The following is a 15,646-nucleotide window of genomic DNA, read 5'->3' on the forward strand; positions in this document are numbered from 1 at the left end:
ACTAATAAAGGAGGTGCCATTTCGAGAGCCCTATCTCGATAGTATCTCAAAATCTAGAGACAGGGCTTTATATTTCAAATTCAGAATAGGAGTGTTGCCTGTTTGTGAACTGACTGCCAGATGGAAGCCACCTGTACAGACTACTCCATTCTGTCCATTCTGTGAGACCATGATCGAGTCGGTCCCTCATTTTCTTTTCGTATGCCCTGCATACAATGCCCCTCGCCTTAGGTGGCTAAAACCCCTTTGCAAAGAATTCGGCAGAGACTATGTGGTGAGGCCTTACGCATTTTGAAATCTGACACACGGCCCCTACTTGTCTGTGGCATGGCGCAGTTTTTAAATTGGGCATGGCTGATTAGGTCAAAAAGGCTTTCTTATGTTGTTTAATTGAGATTTTAAAATTGATAATTTTATGTAATTAATTGTTGCCATTCGTATTTCGATTTTGTATAACTGTCTTCTATGAAAATGTTTTATTTATGCATTTTAAAATTGTATTGTGTTGCTTTTAAAGATATGTTCCATATCGAAATAAAACCAATTTTGACTGACTGACTGAGAAATGTATTCATTTCTCCTTGTTTTCCAGCTTTGCATGTGTGCTCCATTGTACAGCACACATAACAATTGGGAAACGTCTGAAAGCATTTGTACTGGAAGAGATTCGTATCAGTACAAAACGTATGCTTAAGAGAATGCAACCACACTTGTACAATGGTTCAAGGTTGTATGTGTTGCTACATGGCTGACAAAATTGTACCAGCACACAGGGAGAGTTAAAACGTGCCATATCATAGTAGATCGGGCAAATGTTTTCTTTCTCCTTTTGATGCGGTGCAGCGTTGCCTTGCGTCAAAGAATAGCAATTTTAAGCCTCAATCTTACACAATCTCACTCACTACCCGTCACTGACTCTCACTCATTTTCATTCACAGACACAAGCTACACATGCAGACACAAATGCTCACACACACACACTCTCTCCCATAACATATTCTCACCTGAAAGCACACACACACAATATACATTTAAAATCAGTTTAACTTACAGCAGCTGCCACCAAAGTTCGCTTTCCAGCTGTGTTCCATTTTTTATAACACTTGCAGTGAATAACAGAATGTTATTTACTATTAGTGTAATGAAAAATGGGCAAAAAAACAAGTAATGCAGAGCCACACCGGTCCTGGGTTGCTTGTTTTCTGTATTAGGGAGGACCTGGCTTTGCAGTTCACGCTGGACTGTTCCTATTGGAGGAGGGTCAAGACTGATTTGTTTGTAGCCAGGTCCAAACTGAGGTGGCATGGTGTGTAAAATAACTATGGATTGTGATGCGACCTGAGTGATTACCAGTGGCTGGGATTAATTCAAGCATTCCATCCTTCACTGTTTTCTATACTTTTTATGTCGCCCTAAGTGGGACAGGTATGCCCAAACGTGGGTCCCATGCACACTGTGTCCCTGGAACCAACCGGTACCAGGCTAATGACCCCATAACAAGGGTGAAACCAGTCTTGAGTTGCTTGTGTTCTGGTTCAGGATGGACCTGGCTTGGCAGTTTGGGATGAACTGTACTATTGGAGCATTTGTTCTTTAATGAAGAAAACGAAGATATAATAAAAAAAATAAGGAGAGATTCTTCTTTAGAACTGGCATGTGTTCCACAAAGTTCAATATCTCAGAGTTAAAGGTGCAACACTTATTGAAAGCATATTTTTGCAACATTAATAATAATAAATCTAAGACATTCTCTCATTATTATGGAATGAGGCGATACTTTAAATAGTTATTTTTTTTAATTATGTGTTAAAGAACAAAGCACGCATTGAAACATCTACTGTGTTTTGCTTGGCTTAAAAATAAATGTATTCGAAAAGAAAATATGACATTTATTACACTTAATTAAGCAATCCACGAGCTTATATGCTCTGTAGGAATAACAAGCACATGTCTTAGTTTTGCGGTGTGGAATTTCTAGGTCATGGAAACTAATTAAACAAAGGCGGATTACGCTTTGACCTTTCCGCTAATGTCAAACAGTTTCTTGCATCTTCATCCACGCAACAGATGTTAAAAAGCTGCATTTTGTACACTTAAAAGAAGTTCAATCTAATACTGGCATAAACTAAACCTCGGTAGAAAACTTCATCTCATCCCCATCCAATTCCATGCACTAAATCCAATTCAGATTCTTTTTCACTTGTTTTCCACTAGCACTTCTCAAACATCTACAACTGCTGGCAACATATCCATGTCTTTGTCTTCGACAAAATGTATGTATGGCTACATTGGGGATATTAATGACTGGGATGTGTTTCACTCTTTATTTGTTTTGTTAAGGTACTGTGGTTCATTACCGGGTGTTGGTATATCAGTCTTTCTGGTGGTCTACAAATGAAGGATGTCTTAGTGGTGCTCCCTCATCAGTCCTCAACAGCATAGGATGCTGGGAAGCTCCATTGGGACGGTCTCTCAAAGAGCCTAGTTTGGTAGCACAATGATGGCTTTCTGGAAACACTTTCCTGGGTTATTTAGATCAAGACGAATTCACATTTGATGAATTTGAACAACTGCAAGGCCAGCTTAGCCTTTCATCTTTCTGTGGTCAGTAAACGGAGTTGAACTAAATTGGCTAATCATAGTGCCCATGATGTGCAGTGCTCAGAAATGGCAGAAGTGTGTTCTAAAGTACTCTGTACAATCCAAGTCATTCTTCTCATTCTTATTCATTTCTCACAAGTGATGGTGCTATCACTATGGCTTTGCCCCCTTCCGAGTTTCAACTGAATCCGACTTTCAATCATATGGGAGTAACTAAATCCGAGGACCCAGCAGAACTGTAGATGAAGGCAAGCTCCTGCAGGAATTACGACCTTTGGCACCGGCATTCTTCATACATAATGCCAAGTAAAAGAGATTCTTTGTTCTTCATAGAAGCCGTTGAGTTCTCGCATGATTCGTGTTCTAGGCACCGTATGGATGCTCGTTTCTGAATACTTTGGAGATGTTCATTCTTTCTGTTTGAGAGAACCCTTCTATATGAACTTGAAATGATCTAATTTTTTGAATGGAGGATGTGGCTAGCAGTTCAAGCTGCGCTGTTCCCTTCTGAGTTAAGTCAGACAGATACCCATAGGTGCAGTCCAGTCTTTTATGGGCACAACTGATCACTCCTGGATTGATATTAATGCAAAGTAACAATTCAATATATGCAGATGCCTATTTCTTCTCACTTCAGGAATTAAGGGGCCCTTTATGATAATGGGCGGATCGCCACCGCCGGACCCGCCAAAATCCCATGTTGCACCCTCTGCCATCTTAGTATGGCGAGGGGTACAGCGGTGAATGGAGGACCAGGGTTATCCAAACCAGGCGAACGGAAAGACCGTAAGCCACTTTTCCGCTGGTCGGATTGCCAGCCGGGCGGAGAAGGCATACAATATGGTGACGGTGCCTTAGGCACCGCCATCCATAATACAATTCCTGCGGTGGGATGCCTTTCCATGGCGGAGACTGAGAATGGGTTGGATATCTCGAGACCCTTTGTGTCATAGGCAATGCAAAAAGGTGAATAGGATCAGAGCTACGGATTGGTGCTTATCAAATGTGCTAATGTTTTGTGTTGGCCAGCAGTGTGGTCTCACATGTTCTGAAAGATGTGAAGCCAAATTTTCATGATGCAGGGTTTTCTATGTTTGCAGTTTAATACACTGCTATAGTGATGGAGGTTGGAGATGATGTAGTAACTGGACACCTCCTTCTTGTCAAATGTTGTTTTCGTTAGCAGAAGGGATATTATTACATGTCTGAGTGCCTCAGAAACTATGCTTTTTTTGATGGAAGATATTCAGCAACTTCAGTTAGTGGTCCATGGCAAGACTACTTATGAATGTTTTAAAGAATAGAGTATGCAATTATTCATTAAGTACGTTTGGTGATTTTACTTTTTCCTCTCATTTTTACTAAATGCAATCCAGTGGATGAAATATGCCTAATATTGTTCACATACAATATCACACAGGGAAGTGTCAGTTATAGGAATGGCTCGACATTTTAAAACATACGATCTAGTTTACTATAAATGACTGAAAAGTAGATAAAACAGTCAAACATAGTAGCTTACCTCAAAAAATGTTGGATCTTTCAGAGCAACTCTTGGCAAATTATGTACATTCTAACCTTGAAACATACGTGGAAGGTGAGGAAGCTGATGGTTGGAATTTGACAAATACATGACCGATTGACATGATTTAGCTGAGACTTCAGTAACAGTGCTCAGAACTGCTGTAAGTAGTGAATAATAGAGGGTGAATGATGAGAGCATATCAAATTGTCTAAGAGGAGGTTCATCTTGATACCATTCCTAAGCCGTGTTCCTTCATTGATTATTTGCTAGTTGATTAAATGCATGTAAGAAGACAGCAATTGAAGGTTATATAGCCACAACTTTACATAAGAAATGGTTGACACAAATGTATTGTATGCTGAATTGCAAATGATAACTTACCATATTGTCTTAATGAGTGCCTCGGAAAATTATTTTTCTGTGAAATGTAGCATGTAGACTAAAAGTAATTTATAGACAATCAGTTGTAATGTATTAAAGCCTACAATTATAATCTAGTCCAAGTAGAAGTCATGTGAATGATGAGATAGGATATAGTGTTTTTCAACGAGGAGTTTGTTTTCACATACCTTTGGTCATGCTTGTGATGTACTGAATCAGAGAGTTTATGGTTCACAACACAAGTATGCACTTAACCTGTACTCTTTTTCTGCTTTTGCTAAGTGAATATTTTGCATGTGAAAATGTGTATGTATTTGATAAGATCTCCATAATGATTTAATGATAACTGTACATATTTTTTTTAAACTGTTTAAAGGAAAGTATTATATACTGATTCAGCTTGTTGCATAATGGCATGCCACTAGATAGCCTCTTGGATATAAGGTGTAATGGGTAAAATTTAGACCAGATTTATGGGCAGTTTCTATAGTTGGAATAATAGAAGACTGACCAAGGTAATACATTTAGTAGGTGATCTCATGACCGAGAAATTTCTTTTGGGATATATTATGTGACAGTGTATTTTGCCTTTGGACAACAGGCTTTGTGCTAGGCTAATCAGCTGGTATGAGGATTGTTAAGCATTGCACATGGGCCAATGACATTTGGGTTTTCACATGAATGCTTGATTCTTTTTAATACTTTGCCTATACAGTTTCTGGCAAAAACGTGAAAGTCTCTACTAGTTCAAGTATTAAATAGAATGTACTTTATCCATGATAGTATGGTTTCACCAGATGAACAGTTTTCCAGGCAACACTAATGGATTTCATTACCTATGTTACTCAGGCCTTATGTTAATGGTTAATGACAGGATGTTGACTGCTTGAAGATGAGGAATATCTTTTCATACAGATAACTAATTACACTGGATAAAGGAGGGTCTGCAGCACTCATCCTTCTCGACCTGTTGGCGGCGTTGGATACTGTGGACCATGCCACCTTCATCGACCGCCTTGAAAAATTGGATATCACTGACTAAGCTCTTAACTTACTCCAGTCTTTCTTAACAGAGAGGGAGCACTCAGTTAGGTTGGAAAACTTTACATCTAAGTCCATTTCCCTCCCATGTGGGGTCCCTCATGGATCCTTCCTGTGTCCAATACTTTTCAATATTTATGTCATCGAACTCTCCTCTCTGATTATGATTAGATAATTCGGGTTTTCACCTACTCCATATGCAGACGATACTCAGATTGTTGTCTCTGCATCAAACGAAGTAGAATTTATAACTTCCCAGTTTCATTACTGTATGAGAGCAGCCAGTAACTGGATGGGCAAGCATTGAATATGGAGAAAACCGAGGTCATTCTATTTGGCATCAAACCCCAATTCTGGAGCCAAGCATGTTGGCCTATGGAGCTGGGAAATCTCCCCATCCCGGTCCAAAAAGTAAAGAATCAGGGCATAGTTACTGACGAGAAATTGAACCTTAATAAACATATCTGCTCGGTCATATCCTCTTGTTTTAATACTTTCAGAATCATTAAGACGATTCTCTCATTCATTCCCCTTGCCTCCAGAAAAACAGTAATTTCTCTATTAATCCTATCTAAATTGGACTACTGTAATGGCCTATGCGTTAAGGTCCAAAAACAGTACATAAAGAAATTACAAAGTGTTCAAAATGCAGCAGCGAGGCTTATTCTTGACTTACCCAAATTTCATTCTGTTTCAGCCTATATCAAAAAGCTGTACTTGCTGACAGTGGCTAACCAGATCAAATGCAAAGCTCTGTGCCTTTCTTACAAAGCCTTACACAAATCCGGCCCCAGTTACCTTAAACAATCCCTCGCCTGGTACATACCCAATCGAGATCTAAGATCCAAAAATACATTAACGGTCTAGCCCCCTAGATTCAAGAGACTCAAATGGGGGGCCAGTTGTTTCTCCCCCGAAGCGGCAGTGCTTTAGAACAGCTTGCCCATAAACATCAAAGCAGCTCCCACGTTATTGAGCTTTAGGAAACTTGTTAATACTTGGCTCTTTAATGCTTAGCCTCCTCTGCTCCTCTTTTACACTGTAACACCCCAACTCAGCGCCAACACACCCCTGAGTAATTGTGCGCTTTAGAAGTGTCCATAACATAACAAGTTAAGCATGCTCAACAGGAGTTTAATTTTTGTAACTCATGTAGGCACTGGCCATGTGACAGGAGTGGCTATGTAGTGGTCAAGGGTGCTAAGTTGAGAGAGAGGGGGTATTGCTAGAGCATTAAATGATCAGTATTAGGCCTCTCGTTTCTAATGGTATCATAAGAGACATTTTAGAAGGGCAAGAAAGGGTAGTATGCTTCCTTATAAATGGCACAAAATCTGTAGTATAAATCATATGCTCAAGGTGTTAAATTCAACATCTCTCAATTTTGGAGTTGTGTTTATAGTTTAGTACTCATAATTTAAAACAAATGCATTTGGTTTAAGGGATCCTGAGGTGCAACAAAAGATGCAGGACATAGTATTGAAGGAAATTTCACAGGAGAGATAATTTCCACCATCTGTCAAAGTTCCTTGCAGAGAGGTAGAAAGAGGCTAGTATGCAACAGAGATTTCTCAACTATAATGTTCATTGTATGGCACTGTGTGTCCAGCTATGGAGACCACATGTCCAAACGAAAATAGATTAGAGACACCGCATGAACAGAGAGCAAATTTATGTATTTTATATCTGTATAGCCTGGAAGACCAGCGTGATGGGACAATATGGTAGATAATATTTATAACACGATTTTAGGAATACAGAAGACAAAATACACATATTGCCGTAGTGGTAATGGATAGCTAGCTCTAAATTAATAAACCGTGTATGAAAGAAGTTCAGGAGTAATAGGTCTTACTCAAACAACAAGTAATTTAGGAACAGTGATACAAAAAACATGTGTAACAAGATTCAAAATGCTATAGAAAAAAATGCAGGATGGCAATCTTAATGAAAGTGCAAACAAAGAAATGTGCTGTACAATGTTGCATCTGGTATTCAAATGGGTGGCCTAACTTAGAATAGTGGGCCTTATCTACCATCATAATTGTTGTATGCATATATATATGTGTGTGTGTGACAACAACTCTTTGTGCTCTAAATCTTGGTAGCTTTTATGTTCTCTTGAGGCATTGTGTTTATTGTACGTTATTTATTGGAGGCAGTCATTGCAAAATATGTGTACACACCAATTGGACAATCTTGCTTGTTGCACATGTCATTTTCTTTGGTGTCACCCGCACATTTCCTTCCTCCATATTGTGGTCGTGGGCTGTTACACAAACGGGATCTTTCACGTAGGCCTCCTCCACAAGTGACAGTGCAACTAGACCACGGAGACCAGGGTCCCCATTTGCCATTAACTGGAAGACATATTTCAGAAAATTAGCAATGAGTAAGAGAAATTACATCAGTTAATGTCTTAAAAAAGGTTCAGGATTGTCATGCAGATTTTATTCTTTGGTTCCATAAGACATATTAGAAAACCACAAATTTTTTACATTTTGTAGGAGGGCATTTTCATAAGGAGGCACTCGAAACAAATGTTCTCTTTTCCATTTTTCAAATATGTTATGGGCCATTTTGATTACAACAACATTGTGATTGCAAAACCAATATTACCATGGTGTATTTGTTGTGAATATAAAGGGAAAGTTCAAAGGCTGATACAAACAGGACCAAAGATGATAACTGATCTCCAATGGGCTTTGTTTGATACAAGAACAAGGTGAGATATTTGCTGTAGGTGGGCAAAGTCTTTACGAGCCATCTTTTAATTTATCAAAGCTCAACACTTAACACTGGCCTTAGCTTGACCAAGGAGGCCATACATGGATTGCATTTGATGACGTCTGGTCAGCAGGAGCACCGAAATACATCAATATATGGCTGATGAACAACTATACCATAACATTACCTCCCTACACGGTGTGGACTTTCTAAAGATGGGTTGCACAATTTACAACTCATTATTCAAAAAGACACCTCCAAATCAGGCCTCCACGATCAGAATCTCTAAAAGCACCTGCAACTGTCAGAGCAGCAATATCACAAGACTAGAAACTAAGTGATGGATGGAAGAAAGAGAAAACAAAAGAGTATGCCTTCTCCAGATGATCCCAATAGTATGGAAAAATATCCCTGTATCTTCCCATCATGTCTTCTTCAAGAAAAGAGGAAAATGTTATTCCTACAGTATTTCACAAACTCTCTGGAATCTGCTTTCTCCATGTACCCACCTCTCTTGCAATGGTCACCTGTCTTGGTAACCTCTTATCCCCTTATGTCCTTGTTTGTAAAGGGCTCAATTGCTTTGTAGGAATGTTCTTGCTTGACAAATCCAATACATACATACATACATACAGTGCTGTCGGTCTCATCACAATAATTTCTCATTAGTGATGCATTGTATTGCTGATACCCTTACACTAGTGAGGGGATCCTACGGCTTTTTGGAAATCCAAACAACTGACCCCTCTGAATATCATTTTCTTTTCGATTATTAGATATCTTTCTTGGCAGACATGATGAAACTGCAAAGTCTGCAATTCCAGACGTGCATTGACAACAAAGGTATGTTCCTGTGGCTAGTGAGTGAACATGGGCACCATGAAAACCATATGTAATGTTAGGTTATGTTAACAGAACTAGCTAAAGCACACGTTCAACAGTGGTTTCTAAATGCTTTAAGACTAAGGGATCGAAAACAACCTGAAATTTGAACAAGTACTTATAGGTGTGTCTCAAACGTATAAAACTCCCTTAAAGTCAAACTAACTTGTTTAAGTCTGTCAAAACAGCCAGTTTTGAAGGTCATCTGGCTGTTTTCTAGCATCAAGTAGTCAGGTAAGGAATTCTACAACAAGGTGTCCTGGGCTAAGCAACTGCATCCTCCCATGCATTGCTTCTTATATCAAAGGACCTGGAGAAGATAGGCCCTAGAAGATCTTAATCTGAGTGAGGGAGTGTATTTAGTAAGTCTAAACGAAAAAACGTGGGTCCGAATCTTGAAGCGCTTTAAATATTGTACAATACATTTTAAATGGAAACCTTTGCTTGACAGGTACCCAATGTAATTGTTTTAGGGTAGAAGTTAATTTGGAAGGGCTAAATAAATAGAGTTGGCATAGTCTAGCTGAAAGTAACTGTAGCCATAATTGTTGCTTTCAAGGCTTTCATGGAGAGAAGAGGACATTTTTGTTCTAAATGTCAATGTAAAAATGCATTTAGATGCAACAGACCAACCTGGGAGGTCATCGTGATCACTAACAAATATATGCTCAAACTCTTAACTGAAGTCATAGGGTTCTCAGGGTCACCCATCTCCACTGGCCAAAAAAGGTTGTTCCAGAGGTCGACTTTGCTGTTTAATATTATAATCTCTGTTTTGTTTGCATTCAACCTGAGCAGGTTTTTTCACCTCCATCTCTGGATAAATCTAATTTTGTTTTGAAATTCCAACTTTGAGGCCAGAGTATTATCTAAGCGGATGAGAAACTGGGAATCAACTGCATAGTTGTACACTCTAAAACCCCTAGCTGCAAATCTTTTAATTAGGGGTCTTACATATACATTAAATAGATAGGTGGAGAGAGAAGATCCTTGGGGGAGTCAATATGCAATCAGGGTAGATGTAAGTGGGTAGATGTAGTAACATATGGGTCCTTCATCACTGCCTGAGCCTGAGCTTCCAGAAAGGATTTCATCCAATTCAAGTAAACATCCTTGAGCCCTACTGCCTCCAAGTGGTCAACAAGAATCTCATGGTCAACTGTATCCAAGCCAGCAGATAGGTCCAATAATACCAATGCAAATATCTGACCATTATCCCCATCCTCATACTGGCAACACTGTCCAGATCATGTACATGGAGCGATAAAGGACAACTGCCTCTATTCATATCTATTCAAGTAAGCTCTGCTTTTGAAGGTGGAAAAGATGAGATGGTCATTTTCTCTATGGATAAATATCCATTGAAACATCTTCAGAACAAACCGAGAATTTTCACAGATTCATAAATCTCAACTTAACTTTATGGTGTACGTAAGTGCTCTAGTTTTCAGGTATCCATATTATAACAGTTCTTTCCACTTCTCCCAACCAAAACCGGGGTGGAATAAACTATATCTCTTGACATGGAAAGCCCTCTTGACAATAAATGAATCTACAGTAACCATCTTAAAAAGAAACCTTGCACCTTGTCCTCTCTCCCTTGCCCTCAGAGATTACTGGGTGGAGGATGTGGCCATTGACCATGTCCTATGAGTATTCCAGTTGCTACTGGAACCTTCAGGCTATGCTCAGCTGATACTGTTAGGCAGAGGACATTACCCCAGGCCATGCACTAAACCTATTTGCTGTCCCCATTACCTGCTAAGCACTGTCTATAGGGCCTTTTCTGCAGGAGTTACACACCATGAAAACTAACTGTGCATTGCCCTCTTACAATGTTGTTGCAATACTCCTTTTAAAAAAAAAAAACTGTTCAACACAAAATATACATTTTGGAGCACTCCTTCCCAGCATCAAGTAAATGTGGGAATAGTTTTTTTTCCTGGTGACGTTTTTATGGAGATTTGTCAGATAATGATGAATTCATAAGCAATCTAAAAATGCAAATAATCCCAGTATGGGGCAGTAACAATTGATTGTGGGAATGGGGCTTGGCCATAGGCGCTATACTTGCTACTATTAGTGCAATTTAGTGGTAGATGTGGTGCGTCCTTGTTCACATGGTCTCCTGCAATATGTTTTGAAATGTTATTTTGGGAACCTGTGTGGTTACAAACTGTTGCATTGTGTAGTAATGGCCGGTGCAATCATTTTAGCATCTTGCCAGACACTCGGATACATTTTTAGTTTAACTATGATTTGTGAAAAAATAATTAATGGGGGTAATAGTCGGGATATCTATAACTGGAAGGTTCTGGAAACCTCCCAACACGTTTTACAATTCAAATGTATACAAAACTACAAAAGGATACAAACAAAAACAAAAATAATCTATCATTCCAGGTTCGGTATAAATCTGATCAGCAAAAATGTATGTACTGGAGAGGAAACATTCCTAAATTGTAATTCCTTTATCCAATCTGCATGAAATTTGAAAGCATTAACTTTAGGTGAATTTGTGGGGTCTCTGCCAAATATCGTGCAGATTTTCCAAAAAGGGATCAAAATTGTCAGCAAAAAACCTATAACACAACAGTCGCTATCATCCACTCCACAGTACACACACGTAAACACTAGGCCAATATCCCATGACGTAAATAATTGTGCATCTATGCTAAACACAAACTAAAAACAGGCTTTGAGGCACAATCAGTTAGGTGATAAAACTGTCAAACAATTGAGTCTCAGCCAAACATTAGATCAAAGCTAAAACACGCGATTAATTCACCTATATTTAAAGGTTTGCATCAAATAGTGGACACAAGTAGTTTACAGCTGGTGCATTAGTTTAGCTATAATGTATGCCACGGTAATCATCGCAAGAAGAATTGGCAGAATGCCCTGTCCTGTCTATATATTAGTCTGTAAAGTGTCTGAAAACATCTTGGTGATTTTATTCTCATGCGTTCTTAATTCTAATATATTGTAAGGATGGTATGCTTGATTTTACAAGAATGCACCGAAAAAGGTCGAAGGCGTTCGTCTAAAATACATTCATACTATGTCAACAATAACAATCTTACCAGGGCAGGGGATGCCTTCACACTGTTTTGTCTCGCGCCCATTTCCCTGGCAGTCTTTTCCACCCATCTGTGGCAGGGGGGAGTTGCAGAGGCGGATGCGAGTGATATTTCCAACTCCACATGTTACAGAACATGAAGACCAAGGTGACCAATGACTCCAGCGTCCATCTTGACGTACTGTTAAAGAAAGAGTAAATTATGAGCATCACTGCATCTCATGTCAAACTGCTGAGAGCGAATTGATGTTTATGGCCCAGGCAGGACAGGCCTAGAGAGCAACCAGACAGTGCACTAACGGCTTGTCGGACAGGTTAGTGTGCGGTTGCTTTTTAGGTCTCACCTAGGCAGCGTGCACTATCTCTTCGATGGATAATCTTGCTCAGACCCTATATAACCTATGGCCAACTCCTGGCCATGCACATAAAGTTGTCATCACATCCACTAGTGGTGCCTTTTAGGTCCTTGACCCTGGTGGCGGGACTATAAAAGGAAGAGTTTCCGCTCTATAATATACATTTATCTTCAGCCCTGATGAAGTCTTTGGTTATTTTTTACAGCTCATAGATGAAACACATGTTGGTAAGTGGAAAGTCCAAGTACAAGGACGAAATTGAATACTGGCATAAAGAACAGTTGATACCACTATCTTGACGCCTATATTGTTTGTGTGCTCGGAGAATACTGTATATCTCTTCGAGAAATGCTGTATGTAGCATATGGGCTTGAAAAAGCACCCATCTTTTTCACTGGTTCCTGTCCTTTAGAAATGCTGACTTGTCATTGATGAATACATATAGTTGTCCCTCCTTTTGGAAGTTTGTATCCTCCCCTGAGGGCTGCACCTCTTATATCTGTTCCAACAGTTCAGGGTATTAATACTTATAGAGATCTCTTTTTTATTTGGCCTGCCTCATGCTCGTTAACTCTTCTGTTTACTTGTGCAATGACACTTTTGTCGCTTCAGTTGCTTGTGGTCCCTTTATCTATCTCCCCGTGCCTCCCCTCATCCCTCCCACAACACTGCTTCCCTTGCTTCACGTCCCTTTATCTCCCCATTCCACTGCCCCACTGCATTGAATTCCTATGTTATTTTACATTAAGTGCTTTCTCATGTTATTTTACATTAAGCACTTTTATTTATAGGCTGGGGGAAATTAAACAATCACGATGTTGAGCCGATAGCAGACTCGAACACGGATCCCCATTTCATCAGTCGCCAGCTCTCACCGCTGCGCCACATCCTTTGCCTGGCTATGTTGCAGGGTGTAGCATCACATGTGGTCAAAATAGGTTCCATGGGACACCTAGTGACAGCCTATGGTACTGTACCCACACAACACATATCTATTGCTTAGGTAAACAAGTAAGTTTTTGTTGCTATTTTCATTTCTATTTATCCATCTTTATTTCTCCTTATTTCTTTTTGGAGACTCAAAGATCGACGTTGCACATAGTATATTTTCAGGGTTGTTAGCTGATAAGCACACGCTCATAGGGCGATTTGTACATGGTTACAGTGCCCTAACTAGCAACACACTCACCACATTGTAGTATTTGCCCAAGCACACAATAGCAGAAATTTTAGCTTCTTTAGGAAATATTATAACTTTTTACACTCCATGTGTTGTCAATAGGTTAAAGTATTGGTCTGGGTTCATAATTGACAGAATAAAGAAATGCATGTAATATGGTCTAATTTCTGTAATTTTCAATTTTTAAAAATTAATACAGACAGGGTACCACATTCTTTTCATCATTATGTTTGTAAAACGCAGTGAAAATTGAAAAATAGGAGCCTTATTTGTGATGTAGATTGATGCATAAGTGTAAGGAACAGTTAAATAAATGTTCCTGTTGTACATAAAATAAGAAAATGGTATGCATCTCAATTTCTATTTTGAAGATATAACTCAGACCAGGAACGTAGGCCAACTTATTCAAACAATCAACTCAGAAATCAATTGTTTCATCGTGCTTCAAAGCAAGAGAGTGGATAGAGGTTTCCCCAACAGTTTGCAGATTTTATACTGAAAATATGCAAATTAAGTCCCAATGTCGGTATAAACAACCATTGACTTCTTATTTCAGGGTCTACCATAGTAACCCATGGGCATTTTTCCTTCCAGCTTGTAATGTTGCCCTTTTGCAGGCCAGCCCACCTCACCTGTATTGTGAGGGGTGCAGCCTCAGCAGACCCCCACAATGCCACCACACTGGCAAGCACGTAAAGAGGTTAATAAAGAGCCCAGGGACCTGGGCGTGGGGTCAGTTTCGATCTGGCCACAAATGTTACCCTTTGTGTGCCCATGTCCTTTATTCCTAGGCCCAAGCTAAAGACATTACACTGGCGACGAGGTGGTCTAGCCACCCCGCCGACCCACGGTGCTGCCCTCGTGCACGCCGCCAGTACCTTCCTCTCAGGAGCACCCCTGCTGCGTCTCCTGTGCTGCCTGCCTCACCTCCGGGGTGCTCTGCACACGCGACTGCGCTGGGGTACGCTGACTGCTTGCGCCCCCCCCGGGTTTCTGGAGCAGCACACACCGTGCAGGAGCACGTGTTGGGCCCTGCTCCCCTGCCTGCATCACTGCCTGCAAACCTGCACTCTGCGCCACGTGGCACTGGGCAACAGCATGCCCGCATACAGTGGCACAGCAAGACTCCATCTAGCTTAAGGCGTGCCCCCACTTGCACTGCGCCTACTCTGAGGTTGTGCAAGCCCTCCAGGCACTCCTCACCACGATACACCTGCTGCTGCCCCGTTGGCCACCGCACAGAGCCTGGTCAGCCTTGTACACCTCCAATGAAGACACTGGCGAGCACTCCAACGTCAACTTAGCCACCCCGGCTACTCCCGCACCCACCCCGGCATGGCTACAGTCCCCCCGCTCGAGCCCTTCACCATCACTGGGCCCCCACCCTCCCAAGCAGCACGCTGGAAGGCATGGGTCGAGAGCCTAGAGAACTTATTTGACTTTGCAGACATCGCAGCTCCACGACGGAGACCCATGCTCATCCATCTAGGTGGGGCGGACATCCATAAGATCTCCAAACAGGAGAGGGAAGCCAGCCCACCCAGAAACTACGCCATGATGCGCGATGCCATTACGGTCTACTTCGAGCGGTATGCAACGGTTACCACGCATTTTTTACAACGCGGTACCGTTACCACGCTACTTTTACCACGCAAGTCGTTACCACGACTTGCGCTGGGGGGCGCTCCAGGATAGTAAATTGTTTAATTTACTATCCAACTCCTTCCCTAGAGTCCGCGGGGACTGGAGTTGGAATAGTAAATTAAAAAATTTACTATCCAGCGCCCCTCCACGCAAGTCGTGGTAACGACTTGCGTGGTAAAAGTAGCGTTGTAACGGTACGTGTTGTAAAAGAACGCGTGGTACCGTCATAC

At 40.8% G+C, this 15,646-nt stretch overlaps 1 protein-coding gene across 1 annotated transcript in view; it reads right to left on the bottom strand.

The window, feature by feature from the left end:
• THBS2 (thrombospondin 2) overlaps positions 1 to 15,646 on the bottom strand; it is a 647,479-nt gene that overhangs the window by 432,781 nt on the left and 199,052 nt on the right. The window contains exons 9-10 of the mRNA XM_078648724.1: positions 12,241 to 12,417; positions 7,735 to 7,908 (exon numbers count right to left, since the gene is read on the bottom strand). Of these exons, the coding sequence (XP_078504850.1) occupies positions 7,735 to 7,908; positions 12,241 to 12,417 (351 nt within the window). The remainder of the gene's footprint in view (positions 1 to 7,734; positions 7,909 to 12,240; positions 12,418 to 15,646) is intronic.

Source organism: Lissotriton helveticus, chromosome 6 (genome assembly GCF_964261635.1).
Source record: "Lissotriton helveticus chromosome 6, aLisHel1.1, whole genome shotgun sequence".
NCBI lineage: Eukaryota > Metazoa > Chordata > Amphibia > Caudata > Salamandridae > Lissotriton > Lissotriton helveticus.